General features: G+C 41.3%; 1 protein-coding gene across 36 annotated transcripts in view; it reads right to left on the reverse strand.

Moving 5' to 3' along the window:
• ARHGEF9 (Cdc42 guanine nucleotide exchange factor 9) overlaps positions 1 to 18270 on the reverse strand; it is a 530054-nt gene that overhangs the window by 479279 nt on the left and 32505 nt on the right. For 31 of the 36 annotated variants that reach the window (XM_071212901.1, XM_071212902.1, XM_058291384.2 and 28 more), the window contains exon 2: positions 5133 to 5312. The exons of 2 other annotated variants lie outside the window; for them this stretch is intronic. In XM_071212901.1, the coding sequence (XP_071069002.1) occupies positions 5133 to 5312 (180 nt within the window). Of the gene's footprint in view, positions 1 to 5132; positions 5313 to 5412; positions 5500 to 7457; positions 11248 to 18270 lie in introns of those variants that run through there. 3 more of the 36 variants (XM_071212899.1, XM_071212910.1, XM_058291385.2) reach the window with 2 other exon arrangements.

The following is an 18270-nucleotide window of genomic DNA, read 5'->3' on the forward strand; positions in this document are numbered from 1 at the left end:
GATGTATAACATAACCATATTTATTTAAGAATGTATGCCAATATCAAACAGCAAAACTCAACAATGCAAAACCGCAATTACTTTTGCACCACCCTAATATAAAAGATATTAAAGGTGTGTTACAGCCTGAATGGAAAAGACAAGGGCAAGAACTCTGGAGAAGAGTGTAGAAATAAAGAACATAAGTATGAGAAACTGAAAGGGTTAAAAGACAATAGTAAGATATGATAACAGAAAGCCATGGGATAAACTGGATGAAGTAACGCCTCTATATTAGTAACAATGAACTTTAATGAATTGAATTCCCCAATTAAAAGACTTAGAATGATAAAATGGATAGAAAAACATGAGCAAGCCATCTATTTGAGATCTACAAGAGATTCACTTTAGATGCAAGAGCACAATCAGGCTGAAAGTGAAAGGTTGGAAAAAGATATTCCACACTAAAAGAAATTTTTTTAAAAAGTGGTGGTAGAGGTACTAGTATCAGATGAAATATATTTTAAATGCAAACCTGATAAGAGACGAAGGTCATTATATATTAATAAAAGGGACAATTCACCAAGAAGAAACAACAATAAGAAATATTTATGCACCAAAGATAGATGCCCCCAAATCCATGAGACACACAATGACAAAAAGGAAGGGAAAAACAGACATCTCTACAATAATAGCTGGAGGCTTCCACATTCCACTCTTAGCATTAGTTAGAACATCTGTACAGGGAAAAAATAAGGAAACTTAGCACTTGAATAATCTCATAAATGAACTGGATCTAACAGACATTTATAGGACATTACACCAAACAACAACAACAACAACAACAACAACAAAAACAAAACCAACCAGGATATACATTTTTCTCAAGTGCACATGGATCTTTCTTTAGGACAGAACATATGCTAGAACATAAGTCAGATCTCAATAAATTTAAAATCATTGAAATTATACAAAACACTTTCTCTGATAATAGTGGAATAAAGTTAAAAATGAGTAAAGCTGGAAAAAGGGAAAATTCACATATACATGGAGATTAAGCAATACATTCAAATAATCAGTGGGTCAAAGAAGAAATTTCAAGAGAAATACATCAAGACAAATGAAAATGAGAATGCAACATATCAAAACTTATGGGATTCAGCAAAGGCTAAGAGGGAAATTTATATCTCTTAATGTTTATTTTTAAAAAGGAAAAAGAGCTAAAATGGAAGACCTAATTGCACACATGGAGGAACTAAAAAAGAAGGGCAATTCATTCCCAAATCAAAACAAAAACAAAAAACAGAAGGAATGAAATAATAAAGATTAGAGCAGAAAAAAATGAAATGGAGGAAAAAAATGGAGAAAAACAACAGGTCTTCCGGTTGATCAACAAAATGAATGAATATTTCTTGGATTAAGAAAATAACAGAGAATATGCAAACAAATAAAATAAAAAATAAGAAGGATGACATTACCACTGACCCAGCAGAAATAAACATGATCACAATAGGATCCTCTGAACTACTGATATGCCAACAAACTAGACAATGCTTATTAAAGGAGCAAATTTCTGGAAACACATGAATGAACCACACTGACCCAAGAAGAAACAGATTACCTCAATGAACCAATCACAAGTTTTGGTGATTGAAACACTCACCAAAAACCTCCCTAAAACGAAAAGTCCAAGACCATATGGCTTCACTGAGGAATTCCAACACTCATTTAAGTAGATATAATATCAATCTTGCTCAAACATTTCCAAAAAAGTAAACAGGAGGAAATGCTACCAAACACATTCTATGAAGCTAATTTTACCCGAATACCAAAGCCTAAGAAGATATTATAGAAAAAAGAAAATTACAGATCGATTTAATGAATACAGATGCAAAATCCTCAACAAAATAATGTTAACTGAATCTAAAAACACATTAAAAAATTTATACATCACAATCATGAGAGCTTTATATGAGGAAGACAAGCGTGGTTTAACATAAGAAAATCAGTGTAACACAATTTTTTAAAGAAGAAAAATCAAATGTTCATTTCAATAGATGTAGAAAATGTATTTCACAAAATACAATATCTTTTCTTGATAAAAACACTCCAAAGGTTAGAATAGGAGGAAACTTTCTCAATATGATAAAGTGCATTTATGAAAAGCACACAGCTAACATTGTACTTAGTGGAGAAAGACTGAAAACATTCCCACTGAAATTGGGAAGAAGATGAAGATGACTTCTGTGTCCACTGTTGATCAATATGGTGCTAGGCATTCTAGCTAGAGCAATTATGCAAGAAACAGAAATAAAAGGCACCTAAATAGGAAAGGAGAAAGTAAAATTTTCGTTCTTTGCTGATGATCTGAACCTGTATTTAGAAAATCATGAAAAATCCATAACAAAATGATTAGAACCCATAGATGATTTCAGCAACATGGTGGGACAGAAAATTAATAGTTAAAAATCAGCCAAAGTAGATACAACCCCAGGTACTGGTGCTCCTGAGGGCTACAGAGAAGCACAGGTTCTATGGTCATGGCAGTTGGCTCTGGAGCACAGTGCTTCATCAGTGGGGACTACTTTGCAATTTGTGTTGCTGACTGTGATGGAGTTGGCCTCAGATGTGACCTTTCAACTCATGCCTCTTCTGTCACTTTTACTGAACCTGTGGTGGGCACTGCGGTTGGTATATACCAGGAGACTTCAACTTCTGGACTGGCCATGTGCCAGCTGGGACCTGAGCCAAAGCAGAGTTGCAACTCCTGCTCTCCAGTTTGTTGGAATTACACAGGTCGGTTAACAGGGAGGTGAAGATGGCTAACCACCACACCAGGGAAATTAGAGTGCCTACAACCCCAAGCAGGAAAATCACATCCATCAACCATGTGGTATCTAAGCCCCCTCAATACAGAGGTGGAGTGGACATCACCAACCCAGGGCCCACAAATGGGAGGAATAAAATATAGATTAGAGTGAGTTTACTGATATTCTACTATAGAACTTTGTGACTAGTAATGGAAGAAACTGTAGCACTGATCTGGAAAAAGTGACCATGGTAGTTGCTGAGGGCAGAGAGAGGGAAGAGATAAGATATGGGGACATTTTCGGTTCTTGGAATTGTCCTAAATGATACTGCAGGGACAGATGCTGGACATTATTTATCCTACGATAACCCACTGAATGTACTGAGGGAGAGTGTAAACTACAATGTAAACTATAATCCATGCAGTGCAGCAGTGCTCCAAATTTATTCCCTAAATGCAATAAATGTGCCACAATGGTGAAAGAGATTGTTGATGTGGGAGGAATGGAGAGTGGGGTGTGGGGTATGTGGGAACCTCTTATATTTTTTAAAGTAAATTTTTTGTGATCTATGTATCTTTTTAAAAAAGACAATTTAATTAACAAATTTAAAAAATCAATAGTGTTTATATACAATATTAATGAGCAGTCTGAGGAGAAAGTCAGACAAACATTCCATTTACAATAGCAACTAGAAGAATCAAGTTTTTAGGAATAAATTTAACCAAAGTCATAAAAGACCTGTATTTGGAAACTATAAACACTTCTAAATGAAACCAAAGGTGATTAAATAAATGGAAAGACATTCAGTGTTCATGGCTGAGAAGACTAAATATCATTGAGATGTCAATTCTACCCAAACTCATATACAGATTTAACACACTCCTGAAAAAATTCCCATATCCTTTTTTCCATATCCATAAATATGTATTTCCCAAGTTTAAACCTCTCTAAGGAAGGTTTCTTTCAACCACCAGGGCGAGGCTGATACGTAGCACAAATATGTGCCATGCACTTTGCTACATGCTTTACTCACCCATGTGATCTCATTTAATCCTCACAAGTCTGCTATTCCCAATTTTCATATGAGGAAATTGAGGCACAGGAAAGTGAAGAGTCTTGCCAAAAGCCATAAAGCTAGGAAGGAGTAAAGTTGATTCCTTCCTTCATAATATTCATCATTCCAATCCTGAGGTCCTTCAAACTCCAAGGGTCCAAACTCCTCTGTCCTTTTGTTTGAGGTTCAGAGGACTTTATCCTTCTCTTATGAAAGAAACTGCCAAAAATGATAGCCTAATAAGGCTGTGGTAAGGATGGTCATAATACAACCTTGTGTGTGCTTTGTATTTGTATTACACCAAAGTAGTTTTTGCAGATATTATCTCATTCACTGTGACACCCCTTGGCATGAAAGAATTGCCAACACCATTTTGCAGATGGGGAAAATCAGAGCTCACAATTGTCAGAGTTGATTCCAGCTCACAACTTAAGAAAGCCGTGATCTGGGAACACCAGTCAATGCTCCTCTCTCTTAGAACATGCTAATTGCTGACCTGCAGGAAGCAGAAACTGCAGGGAATCCCCTCCCAATAGCCCCTCAGTGGAGAACTGTTTTTCATGGTGTAATGTCAAAGCAGCCAAGGCCTTCCAAATCCTCTCAGCCTACTTGCCTCCCACCCACAGCTTATCCTATATCTCAGCTGCTAGACTATCCTTCTAAAAGTAAAACCTACAATCAGGAAGCTCTGGTGCTGGGGAGGGGAAAACTCACACTCTTACATTAACAGTTGATGACAGTCCTCTGACAATACATGGTGGTTTTCACAATTGCCTAAATGAGAGAAACAAGTCAAAGGAAGCAGAAGGGGAGGCAAAGGAGAGGAAAGGAGAGAAGGCACATGGAAAGGATCTATGAGAATAAAGGATTAAAAAAAAAGAAGGGACAAGGAAAAGAAAAAAAAACAGAAAAGAAGAGAGACAATAAAGACAAAAGTTCACAACAATATAGAGCTAAAAGAGTTTTCAAAAACCATCAAGGCCAACTCTGGATAGGGAAGCTAAATCCCAGACAAAGGAAATGATTCACAGAAAGTCACAAAGGGTAAGGAGGTAGGAAGCAGGCAAGGGGAGGAGGTGTTGTTAAAATAAACAAGAGACAAGAGAAAAGTCTAAAAATTAGAAGGCAAAGATTAAAGGAAGCCCAGGTCCTAGGTGGGAGATAAAAAAGGGGGGGGGACATGAGAAGCCACCAAGGGAGGAATGAGCAAGAGAATAGGGGCTGATGAAGGGTAAGCCAAGGGTAGGAAGCCAAAGAGCAAGGAGAGGAGAGTGAAAACTGACACTCACCCTCACAAAGCTGGCAGGAAACCATCCCTCCTCATCGTCGATTTGGCCCCACCACCAATCCTTGTTGGAAGCATCCAAGACTTTGATGACGTCGCCAGCCTTAAAAGCCAACTCCCGGTTGGCCATGGTGACGTGATCCCATACTGCCTCAGCACTAACGATGGAATCTCCAGTGATCAGCTTAGGAGACAAAACAAGAATATGTTCAGTCCACAGAGTTGGCTACCTTGCTTGGCTCTTCCCCCACCCATAGAGCTTTGCTACTTATGGAAAAACTCACATTCTAGTTGTAAGGGTACAAGCACCATTTGACCACGAGACAAACAATACTGTCATCTCTCCATTTTCCAATGACTGGAATTAACCATGGTGTGGATATAAATTACATAGGTCTCATGCCTTCGTGAGCAAATCATGAGCTCCTCCCTCAGAGAAGAAAGAAAGCTCAAGATCATCTCTCCTTGGAGTGTGAAGGTAACCCTTGGTCTGGAGTAGGTGGAGAAACCAACTAAAATGAGTTTCAGGCTTATTTGCTTTTAGTTCTCTGTGTTCCTCCCCTTTTCCCCCCTCCTCCTTAGAACTGACCAGCTGAGAACTGGCAGTACATAATATAACTCTACTGCACCCCTCCTTTTATGGTAATAGATCATGACATTCTTCACACACAGTGGACCCCAGTCCTGCAATCTCCTGCTCTCACCCTTACATGATGTCATCCAGAGACATCATGGGTACAAAATATTAATAATATGGTTTTCTCTGGTGCCTTGCCCTCAAGGACCTCAACCTTGTCACAGTCTCATTCAGTGGTTTGTACAACCACTCTGAGGTACACAGAGGATATGGGTTGACTTCTGCATTTGACAGATAGCAAAAAAGAACCATAAAGATGTTAAGGGATCAGCTCAGGATCACATAGTAAGTCAGGGGCTGTGCCTGGACCCTAACCCTTGTCATTAGACTTTGTGGCCAGCAGGACTAGGCTCCACACAGCAGTAGGCAAACATCTACCCCACTGCCACATGGGCACATGCACATTCACAACACTTGTCTATGCACAGTGATAATGATGGAGGTGGAGGTAGTCTGCCTCTCTCTGGCTATCATTCTGACCACTTTGTTATTCTCTTTTTTCCCCAACTAAATCTAGCCTTGATGGGGACCAGTGTTAATATTATTTGGAGAAACAGGCTCCAGAATAAAAAGCATATGGAGTGTGAGGCAATGAGAGTCAAGTACTCTCTCCCTAGGACCAGCAGTGAATTGCTGAACATGTCCTCCAGAAGTCAGTTTTTACCACCAGTATGTTTTGAAAAATGACTTATTCCCCAAGATAATCATGGCTCCACAAGACCAAAGACAAAACAGTTCAAGGACAACAGAGAGAGCTTATGGAACACACATTCTCTCCCATAGGCATGCTTTCCAACACAGCAGCCAGAGAATAATCCTTTGGTCAAGAAATGATCATGCAGTACATCACACATATGAACACACATATACAGCCTGTTCTCTTGATTTGGTTAAGGTGTTCTTTTGGTCATGCCCTGCCTTTAAGCATCCTTCATGGCTCAGGGTTCTGGCCATTTTGCTTTTCACAGAAGGTAGGGCATGGGTAGAATTCCTCAGCATGGATGAAAAGAAATTTGCAACAGGACATTTTATAGCACAACCTCTTGAGTACTTCATGCTTTATTGTTCTCAAAGTGTTTTCACACCTACTGTACCACTTAATTTTCAATGAATGAGCTGAATCTCACCATTACTCATATTTTTTAAATGAGGAGACTGAGGCTCAGAGAGGTGACCTGGTCATTCAGCCAATCACACAAGTAATAAATGATGGAGCCAGGTCTTCTGACCTCATGTGCTCTTTTATGCTGATCATATCATTTAACCAATATCTACTCATTAGCTATACTGAATGTACAGAACTCTACAAATAAGATCATAAACTGCTTGCTCCTATTCTTAAAGAACCCAAAGAAGGAGATTAGGACATTTGCTTTTAGTCATCAGTTCCCTTATCTATGAGGACACGCATTTTTATGGTGAATTTGCTTTTTTCAAATTATACTAATAGTCTATATCTCCTTGCTCTGGCCTCAGTAAATAAGGGGAATTGTTGGCCACATGCCTTAATAAAATAAATTTTTATAGACAAGTTTCCCCTCTCCGGCCAAAGATGGGTCCCAACAGACTGCTGCTAGAGCTCAATAAGCATATACAGCCTGATCCCAGTGCACCATGAGGATTTGTGTTTTAAAACTATACCCTTGTCTTTTTATCAAGGGTCCAAAGAATTATTTGGCATCAGTTACCAACCCTCTGTTCAGGACATTGTCCGTAATGCTGTTTGAGGTTCCCCAGGCCCAAGCCTAGTTTATTCCACTCAGGCTATGCTCCTTCTACTGTGTAGTCATCTTTATAGGGACTCATAATTGGCTTCTTCCAGCAGCTGGTGACTTGCTCTTGCTTGCATTTACTCCAGTAGACCTGCATGAGCCCACAGGTCACAAAGCCCAGCTCTTGAAATCTATACTCTGGACAGAATCAATCCAGGATCTGGTTAGTTGTCAGGGCTACTCAGAATCAGTGACTGTCAGAACTAGGTATCACTTCAAAGATCATCACCCACAAGCCCCCATTTTATAGATCAGGTATCATATAGCAGGAGTGACTTGCCTAAGGCCACCAGATGGCATGCCTGCTGGACCAGTGTTTTTATCATAACATAATACGATAGCAAGAGAAGGTAGGAAGAGAAGACCTGGATTTAAGACCTTGCTCTACTACATGCTGAAGACATAATAATGAAGATGATTTTAGATAATATAGAGAACAATTCTAAGCCCTTTATGCACATTAACTTATGTAAGCCTCACTGATGCCATTTGAGTAGACACTATTATTATTTCCACCTTACATATGATGAAACTGAAGCTCAGAAAGGTTAAATAACATGGCCAAGTCATATAGCCAATACGTGATAAAGCCAGGATTTCATCTGACTCTAGAGTCTCTGCTCTTAACTTCTAAACTATGCTGCTCTGGGCCTCAGTTTCTTCATCTGTAAAATGGGAGAATTCCACACTCCCCACTTCTTTCATGAGCAACCAGAGCCAAGAGCTGCACACACAAGTGTGAGTGCAGATGTGAGGGGAGAGCTAATCCAGAAGGACATGGCAATTGTATAGGGATCTTGTTGCCTGAGTAGAGCATACCCTTCACAAAAACAGACAAGAACAAGGGGGCTGGCTCCTCTCCCATCCTTCAAGTTGTCTGAAAAAGTAAATTAAATTTGAGCTGGAAACTCATTCTAAATCTAAATTTTTTGTACAGAATTGATCTTTAAATTGCTACAATTTTTTCATAAATATATACTTTTCTTTGTTCTTCCATTTTCTATCCAACACTCACTGAGTGAGCTCCCACTGCATGCAGGGTTCTGCCTACTAAGTTTTAGCTGTAATCTTTGCCATCCTAAAGATCAAAAGTAACCACGATAGGAACAGTGTATATACAAGCAATATGCAAAGGTGGTTAAAGGCAGGCAAAACTAGCTTCAAATCCCAGCCTTGCTATTTACAAGCTATTTACAATCTTGGGCCTTAATTTCCTCATCTGCAAAATGGAGACAATAATGTCTGCCCCACAGGCAGGGTCATAGAGAGGGTGAACTAAGATGCTGCATGTATAGGGCGCAGTACAGTGCTTGGCATATGCTGACCCACAATATAGGACCCTAGAACAAGACTTCAGAGGAAAGAGTGATCATACATGGCTGTTGGGCCCTAGAATTGTGGATCCATGGGGCCCTGGAGATAGGCCTTAAATAATGGGTAAGATTGTAACAGATAGAAAAGGGAAAGGGAAAGGGAAAGTATCTGAGGCAAAGAATGAGTCTCCATGGTGGGAATTGTGGAAATTGATAACAAACTACGAGTGGTAGAGTTTGAAGAAGGTAGGGCTTGCTGGAAAGCTAGGCTGGGGTCATGTTTGAAGCATCTTGAATCTAGTTTGAAGAAATGAGGAGGTCAAGTTGATTCTAGGGTATCAACCCTAAGTGTGGTCATTAAAGACTTAGGGTAAGTCAGAAGGAGCAATGGTTTTGGAGAAGGTGAATAGATGACCAATTTGTTCTTTGAAGTGTTGAATTTGGAGGAGCAGCAGAATATGCAGAGGTTGGGGGAGACAAACATAAAGGTTTGGGAGTCAAGGACCCAGAAAGGATTGTGGAAAACAGGAAAGTTTGTTCTGGAATAACACGTTAAGAAGGAAGGCCAGAAACCTTGAGAAAGAGACAATGGGAGGTGAGGAACAGAAAAGGAGTCAGTGAAATAAACCAAAATGGAGCTGTCAGCATGTAATTAGAACACTAAAGCCTGCAATCTCATAAAAGCCAAGGACAAAATTTTCAAGCAGCAGGAGCTGATCAACATCATCAAATGGTGCGCTTAAGAGGAAGAAAGTCAAGAAAAGGCCATTTGGGTGTGCTATATCAGGGGCTAAATTCTCTTCTTCCAAACTGGTTTACAACATCTCTTTCACCAAATCCTTAATTCCCAAATGTTCCCACCCCTTCATTCTGCAAACCCAACATAAAGCCAGAAGATAGTGCGGGGTTACTCCTGAAAGGTGTCCAAATATCTCTTGGCCTCGTAACAGCAACATTGGGGCTTCTAACAAATCATTCCCAATAATCTGGGACATTTCAGATGCAACACCAAATATAAGTTGGCTCTTGCTAAGACTTGCCAGTGATTGAGGCACACAGCATTCCCTACCCCTACACCAAAGACACTTTGGGCATGAACAAGAGGATGGGGAAGGGGAAGACTCATAATAGAGTAACTAAAAGAGGCATAGGATCCTATTCCTTTTTATCCAGATTCCCAAAGACATTTATTCCTTAATTCAAATATTCTATTCCATTGAGCCAAAAAAAAGATACATCTCTTAACAGACTCATGAGCCCTGATTTTACCTAGAAATATTATCACCATGCCCTTGAGGCATTAGGAGTTTAACATCTAGGATTAGTCTCTCATCAACAAGAATGATGCAGCAAACTTGGAGTGACCGATAGGTCCTTTCAAGGGGAAGGAAGAATGAATGGGAAGGAGGGAGGCAGAAATGGAGGAAAGGAGGGAGGAAGGGAAGGAAGGTAACTTAAATTTGTTGAAAAAATATGCCAGGTGTTGGGTAAGGGCCTTTCTCCTGTGATTTCAATCTCTACAACTCTCCATCTTCACCGAAGATAACTTGTGATGTTAACCAACTAGCTCATAGTCACCCAGTTAGATGGTAGAACAGATTTGAATCTTAGTCAGCCTTACTCTAAAGCATTGCTTTAGCTAATCTCCCACACTGCCTTTCAAGAAGGCAGAGAGGGAGAGTTCCCAGCTGGTTTCTTCCTTCCAGAAGAAGAGCCTACCCTGTGAATGACCTAGAGCAGTGATTCTCAATTCCCTGGAGGGCTTGTTAAAAGACAAATTGCTGGCCCCAGTTCCAGTGTCTCCAATTCAGTAGGTCTGAGATAGGGCATGAGAATCTGCATTTCAAACTTCAAACAAGTTCCTAAGTGATACTGATGCTGCTTGTCCAGGAATTACACTCATCACTCCCACAGAACCACTGCCCTAGAGGACCATATTAGTGTAGGCCTTATCCTTGCCTCTCCTAGTACCTCATTCTCTCCAAGGATCTACATGCCACCCTGTGGATTGGACTTCCTGCCTGCAGCATGCTCTTGTCTCCTCAGTCTTTAGCCTTCTGGGGCCAGAGAGATTGCAATCCGAGGATTTTCCCTTAGTGCACTGGGCCATTCAGAAAACAGGATTGCTGGAACTGTCTCCAGGCTTCTTTTTTTCATGTCAAGTCCTAGGTGGGATAAGGAATTAGAGTAGCTTAAATAGGAGGATTTTTCCCAGTCTGCCTTGAGAGGCTTTCTGCCTATTCTGCTCCCGCATCCCGACCTTTGGCCCTAATGGAAACTCCCAGTAGTATCTCTCTCTGCTACAATCTAGGAGCCATTTCATAGAGCAGTATTCAATCTACTCAAGTTAGCCATCAACATTCTAAGAGAAAAATTATTAGCGAGGCAGGTTAGTACAATAAACAAGGGAAGGCCTCTGATCAGAACACAACCACAAGACCCAGACTGGAAACCCCCTAAGGACAGGCAGCTGCTTGAGAACAAAGCTGTAACCATTACAGTCGAAAAGCCCATCAACACCCTGGTCACGAGGTCCCATTTGAAACTCCCAGGCTCAAGAGAATTCCCAGATAACTGCAAACAGAAAGAACTCCTTAATGGTTTCCTGAAAACTAACAGGTGAAGGTAGAAAGGCAACCTATCAGGAGAGCAAATAGCTGAAATCCCTCCTTAATATGGGTACAGGGGAGGAATAAATGCCTTAAAAACTTAACCAGGAGCCGCACATTGCGTGTCTCACCCTGTTGCATGGCCGCACCCAAGTTTTGGGTGTGTACTATCTCTTTTCTTTCCTAATAAACTCTCCTACTGGCCTCATTAAATTTGCACATTTCTGAATTCTTTCTTGTGATGAAGTCAAGAACCTAGAAACCCAGAGCATTCTTGTAACATTAGTAAAAAAACAAAGGACCCAGCAATGCCCTAGCCATGAGTTGAGTCAGAAACATGCCATCTCAAACTGGAGGTTACCTTGAGTTCTACCTGCCTCTTCACCCAGCTTGAACTGGACACCCAAAATGTTCCTGCCCTTGGTACTATGCCCTTCTTCTTGGACTTGCTGTAGGTACTAAACTGTGGGTACTGGGGTGGCTTCTTGTCTCCATACTCTGAGAGATTAGTTAGCCAGGGCAAGTCTGGGGAAGAGGGAGGAGATCTCAGAGTCCAAAATTCCTGAGGAAACCTATACACATCTTGGGGCCCACATCTGGGACATTGAATTTTTTCTCGTGGTTCCACTGGGACCAGTCTTAGGAGCCTTAGCTTTTCCTGGACTCTGACTTGAAATGCAACCTTGGAGTTACCTAGGAAAGAGTAGATTTGTTTCCAGAAGGGTAGAAGGAGGGGGCTAGAATACATGAAGAATCTATCCTCCATGACTCCCACAAGCATACATCCATACTCATCAACACAAGAGCCAGAGGGTGGGTGGGCAAGGCAATGAGAAGAAGGGAAAGTCATAATTTATCCATTTGACAGATGTCTTGTTAAAACCTTGTAGGAGAAGAAGGGTTATAAATAGGGGGTGGAGGAGCAGGGAAGGAGATAAGTTGGAAGTAATGGCTCTTGTGGCTTTAAATGTGGCCATCTGGTTTAAGGTGGTAAAAGAGGAAAACAGCATTTGGTCAGGAGCACTGTGACCTGCTCATATATCTAGAGAAGAGGACAAAAAATAAATATATTCCCATCGACTTAATCTACCTTGAAGTTCACTGAGCATGTCCATCCAGAACACAGGCTTGCAAAAGCTCTGGACTTTGGCATGTATTTCCAAAGAAAATGTAAATGTCTTCTGGGGATAGAGATGAAATCTGCATTTAAATAGCCCAATCAGAAAGTGGAAGATAGTTTCCAGTGGCTCACTGATTTCTCTCTGCAAATGACTCACAGTGAGTGTGAAGATATCCAGCCAAGGCCAAGGCACTTAGCAGTGCCTCCTGACACTGTCAGCTGTATTTCCAGCACTTCCTGCTTGGGGGTGAGTGGTTCACTTTTGTCCTAACAAAGTCTAGAAGACACTCCCAGCAGCCACTCAGTAAATGGTGAGTTAGTGGATGGCAGGGACATTCAGTGAGCAGGTCCTAGTGGACTCAAATTGAATGAGCTGGCTTCCCCTCAGACTTTGTCACTAAAAACTTAGGGGATGCAGCATCTAAACCTAGGCTGTCGGAGAGGATACAATAGAAACAAAATCAGAACCACTCTCAGGGTCCAGAAGGGACTGCACCAGGTCTGTGTCTGCAATAAAGTGGTGCTTATAGCAAAAGAATTTCAAATAGATCAGCCAGGTTTACGTAAGAGTGTATGCCTGCCTGGGTTAGGTAGAGGAGGTGGGGATGGAGGAGTGCTGTTTGAAGGAGAAAGCATCCAAAGCACTGAACTTACTCTTCTTGACTCTGTCTTGGGCTCAAGAGCCTGAAAGGGTTTTTATTATCAAGAGTTTGTCAGAGATTGGAAACATCCAAGAGCAAATGCACCTAGTTCAGTCCTCCATTTTCTATGTAAAAAACTGAGGCTTCAGGGAAGAAAGTTAATTAAGGTGTCAAGTTAGTCAGAAACAGAGCCAGAATTAGAAACCAAGTCTAAGTATTATAGAAAGATGTATTTCAATTGTTTTTGGTCTGTATATCCCAATTGGTAAAAAAAAAAAAAAATTGAACACTTACCCTATCCCAATATCTAAATATTTATTTGTATGTTATGAACATATACAACCTACTAATGTAGCATACTTTGTAAAACTTTCCATAAAAATAGAAATTAAATAATGATGAGATTAATATTAATAACTTATTATATAAAAAACTTCTGATATTTTCTCCCTGAGCCTCACTTTGGAGATCACTATTTTAAACATTTCCTAGAGCTTTTTACCAAAGACAAATATACGTTTTTACATATATTAATTTATTTGTCCATCATGATGGCATTTGCATTTTAAAGACAAGGAAACTGAGGTTCTGAGAGATGATATGATTGCTGAAGGTCACATGTCTACTAATGGCAGGACAGAACCAGAAGGCAAGCAGTTCTATACTAGAACTAAGTGCTCCTAACCTCTACTCTCCACAATACATCCTCACACTTCCAGGTGCTACCCATTAAGGTTTCAAAGAATCCCCAAGGTATATTAACAGAGCCAGTATATAACAGTGTGCATAGCATATTACCATGAAAAAGGAAAAGAGGGATATATTAATATTTACTTATAGATCCATGGTATCTTTCACTGAAAGGAGTTACTGGTGGCCTCTGCAGAGGGAAGCTGGGTGGATGGAGGGCAGGGGTGGAGGGGAGACTTTTCACTGTGCACTCCCTTGAATATTTTTAATTTGAGCCACGTGCCATGTAAATGTATTTTCTATTCAAAAATAAAGCAATAAAAGTGAGATGTTTAAAATCAAGCAAGCTGGAGAAACTGTGGCTGCTTCTTGGCAGACTTAAACTTTTCTTCTTCACCTCTCTGGGCTCTTAAACTTGAAGAACAGAAGATGCCTCTCCCCTTTTATCCTCCAATTTCCCCACCCCAATTGCTAGTCCAATCCCTCAGAAGAGCCAGCACCATAGTCATTCTCTTGGACTTCTTAGCAGCATGAGTAAAAATAGTAATAGTTGGGTTAGGGTCCCACAGCTAATTAGCAGGATACAGGAAAGTAATGAGTTAGCTTCAGGAGAAGTTGAAGAGAGAACGCAAAAGGCTTTTTTCTCCCAATGCCAGGCCAAGACCTGAGCTCCACAAACTCTTCTGTTTCCTTCCTTTCACCACTCTGCTTCAATGTGCCGACCTTACTCCTCTGGCCTCAGAAAGGGAAAAGTAAATTTGCTGGAAAGACTCTACGAAATACAGCCCAGCTGGAGAGGTCATGGTGTACAATAGGAAGAGCACACTAAGGGAGAAAAACTGTCAGTATAACTGAGTTTTAATGTCTATATTCACACTAGGTAAGAGTCAGTCCAGAAGGTCTCAAATGGCTCTCCAGCTTTGGTTCTTGGAAATCCACAATCTTATCCCTCAAGAGAGGGCAAAATTCCCAAGGATCAAGGCCCTCAAACATATTTCCTCAGTACCCCTTTGACCTATCACCTTAGGCAGGTCAGCCACACAGGACCTCTGTATATGGAAATCTGTGAGGGGACTTGGGAGGGGGTGGTCAAAGTGAAACAAATGCCACCACTTGATGATGTGGCTTAAATGGGCAGCACAATTCCCTCTCACAAGAGTTTAGTATCTTCTCCAATGTTTCACTGCTTCCAACATATGAGAGAAGAGTGGGATGTGAGCTGCTATGGGAGAGATGAAGAGTCAGTAGGCCTTACATGGGCAAACTGGGCATGGCTGCAGAAGGCTGGGCTTCAGAGACCCTCCCTTCCAGGAAATACAGCCTTAAGAGGCTGCTAGCAGCTTCCTTTAACACTGAAATTCACAGGGTGGCAGCTTGGGGCCATAGAAAGAACAATGTGTTGGGAATCTGAAGGCATGGCTACTAGGCCTGAATCCACCACTAGCTAGTTCTGTGTCCCCAGGCAGCTTCTTCCCTTTTTTGAGCCTCAGTATCCCCATCTGCAAAATGGAGACAATAATTGCTTAAAAACCATACGGTAGAGAAATAAAGTGAAGACAAGCTCAATTACCCTCTTGAGTGGAACTGATCTTTTTTTGGCCTCTTTTTCTTCTATAGTTACTCTGATAGTGGTCAGGCCCAGGTGCTGGAGTGGGGCACTGAAACCAGCTTAGGGATAGGGGAGGTACAGCTTTATGGCTGAAGAACAAGTTTGTCTGCAAAGCATTTTCTTATCATTTTCCTATCTGAGCCTTGCTGTCATCTAGCAGTAATATTGGTTCCTTTACCAATAGGCAAAATAAGACCACTACAGGGGAGGGGAACCTGCGGCATATTCTATGTGGCAGAATAGTGACTGGAACCTATGTTTCTTTATTTCAAGTCCAAAGCTGAGAAATAGGCATGTGGCTGTCACAGAGTGTAAACTACAATGTAAACTATAATCCATGTGGTGCAGCAGTGCTCAAAAATGTATTCACCAAATGCAATGAATGTGCCACAATGATGAAAGAGGTTTTTGATGTGGGAGGAGTGGCAGGTGGAGGGTGGGGTATGTGGGAAGCTCTAATATTTTTTAATGTAACATTTTTTGTGATTTATGTGTCTTTTTAAAAAAGACAATTTAATTAAAAATTAAAAAAAACAACAACAACAATAACTGGGGCTCTGAGACTGCTGCTCCAGGGCAGACCTGGCATACCCCAGCCACCTGTCTCACTGATTCCCACACTTTATCCAGACACAGTCTAGGGACCCCTCCCTTCCAGCTCCAACCTTTGGTACCAAGGGCCAGAATGGCCTCCCCAGAACACCCTGACCTCATTTCTGGCTTGAAGAACTCTGAAAATACGAGGCCTTCATTAGTGAGGACAGATGGCCCAAGCTGCTATGCCTAAGGGCTGGGCTATGGGACATTGCTTCACAATCATATAATTCCATAATGGTTTGTAAATGGACTGGGGGGGCCGGGTGGGTAGAGGAGCAGGCTCGAGCTTTCTGCATTAATTACTACCAATCTGCCTTCTCCATTCCTCCACATGTGCCTGTGTAACTCACCTCAAGTCTCCCTTCTGAGCCCCATCTGCCTTGCAGAACATGCCACAGCACATCCCAAATTGGACAACCATTTTATTCCTAAACTCATTGTCTTCCAAATCCTGATGTCATGAAAAAGGAAGGGGGAGCCAGAGCAGACTGACAGAGGTCCACCAGGTTTGGCCAATATCCGCTCATTGCCTACTTGGAAGACTGGGACAGCTGCTGGCCCTAGGGACATGAGATTATGTCCCCTAGGGGTATGTGGGACATGTGGATGTGTTCCATAGGTACTTTCAAGTATATCTCATTGCGGGGGGAGGGTGGTTCTGTTTGTTCAAATATGCCCCTTAGTAGTTTGTACTTCAGGGATAGGAGTATATCCTGGGGGTTAGAGGCATGTCTGAGTGTGCATCTCAGTGTTTCCCACGTGTGCGTGTACAGTTGTGCCTTACATGTACCCCATGTGTTTCCATGCATAGAAATGTACCTCATGTGCCTATGTATGTGTGCCATGTATGTGGAAGTATGTGAATGTGCATCATGGCTAACTGAATGAACTGAATGTGTCCTCTGAATGTGTCAATGTGAAAGTGTGCCCCAAACTTGCACCTCATCTTTGTGTTTCAAATGTTTCCCACATGTATCTGAGTGTAAGTGTGCCACAAATATGAACCACAGTGTTTGTATATGTATGTGTATGGATGGAGTATGTGCACAGACAGCAAGGCTGAAATGAATCTCCTTGCCCACAATTTGTGTCCTCCAGGATACTGGGGTAGGTATGCCTCTAAGCAGCACAGCAGACTTAGGTACAAATTTCATCTCTGCCACTTTCTGAAAGTGGTGGCCATAGGTGCTTCTCCCAAGAGACTTAGCCACCACTTCATTCATCCAAAGAACTTCAGAACTGTGAAATATAGTAGCCAAGAGCTGAACAAAGAGACAGGACAAGGGTTAAGGACCAACTCCAAGATTTTGGGCAAATCCCTGCCTCTCTCTAGGGGTCAGGCTCAATGATCTTATGGAATCATTCTCACTTTTATCCAGGAACTTCCCAGCCTACACACCAGAGAATAATTCTGTTCCCACCAGTGCTCCCCTCCAACCACCACAAAGAATCAGTAGACACATGGATTAACACTTGCAGATATCTCATACCAGCTAGACCCCCTCTAGTTCTCAGCAAGGTACAGATTGCTTCCCTACATCTGTCAGTAATTCCATATTCATTTTCCCAGTGGCCTCAATCACTTGGAGTAAAAGAAATAAATTAATAGCTCCAAAGTCATAAAATCTCCACCAAAGCCAAAGTAAAATTAGATGGGATTAGTTCAAATTATTTTTGCCCATCCTTTGTGATGGTTGTAGGAACTGGTGATGGTAATGAGTCAGCCTTTATACTCAAGGCCTAGTCTTTAAGAACACATGTCCTGATGAATCCACATAAGAAAGCAAAACCTCTGCACTAACAGGGACTGAAGGTCCCAGAAATCTAGAGCCATTTTTTCTGCATTTGGCAAGGCCTCTTATGCATGCCTAGATGATGATACATCTGGATAGACTTATCATGGGTCAAAAAGATGCATGTGAACTGCCAACTAATGGTTCAATGCCAAGTTAGCCAGTCTGTTGGTAGCTGCCTGACTCTCTGTATCCTGGATAACTTTTTTTAAGAAGACCTATATAGAATCAAATTTCATCTTTAGGATGAAGTCCTTGCCCAAGCTATGTTCTTCCTAGCACACCATTGCTTTTAAGAGACAATTTGGAACAGTGGAAACTTTGCTTGACCCGAGTCACCAAAGCAATTTTTTGAGTTCCA

This window comes from Dasypus novemcinctus, chromosome X (genome assembly GCF_030445035.2).
Source record: "Dasypus novemcinctus isolate mDasNov1 chromosome X, mDasNov1.1.hap2, whole genome shotgun sequence".
NCBI classification, from domain to species: domain Eukaryota; kingdom Metazoa; phylum Chordata; class Mammalia; order Cingulata; family Dasypodidae; genus Dasypus; species Dasypus novemcinctus.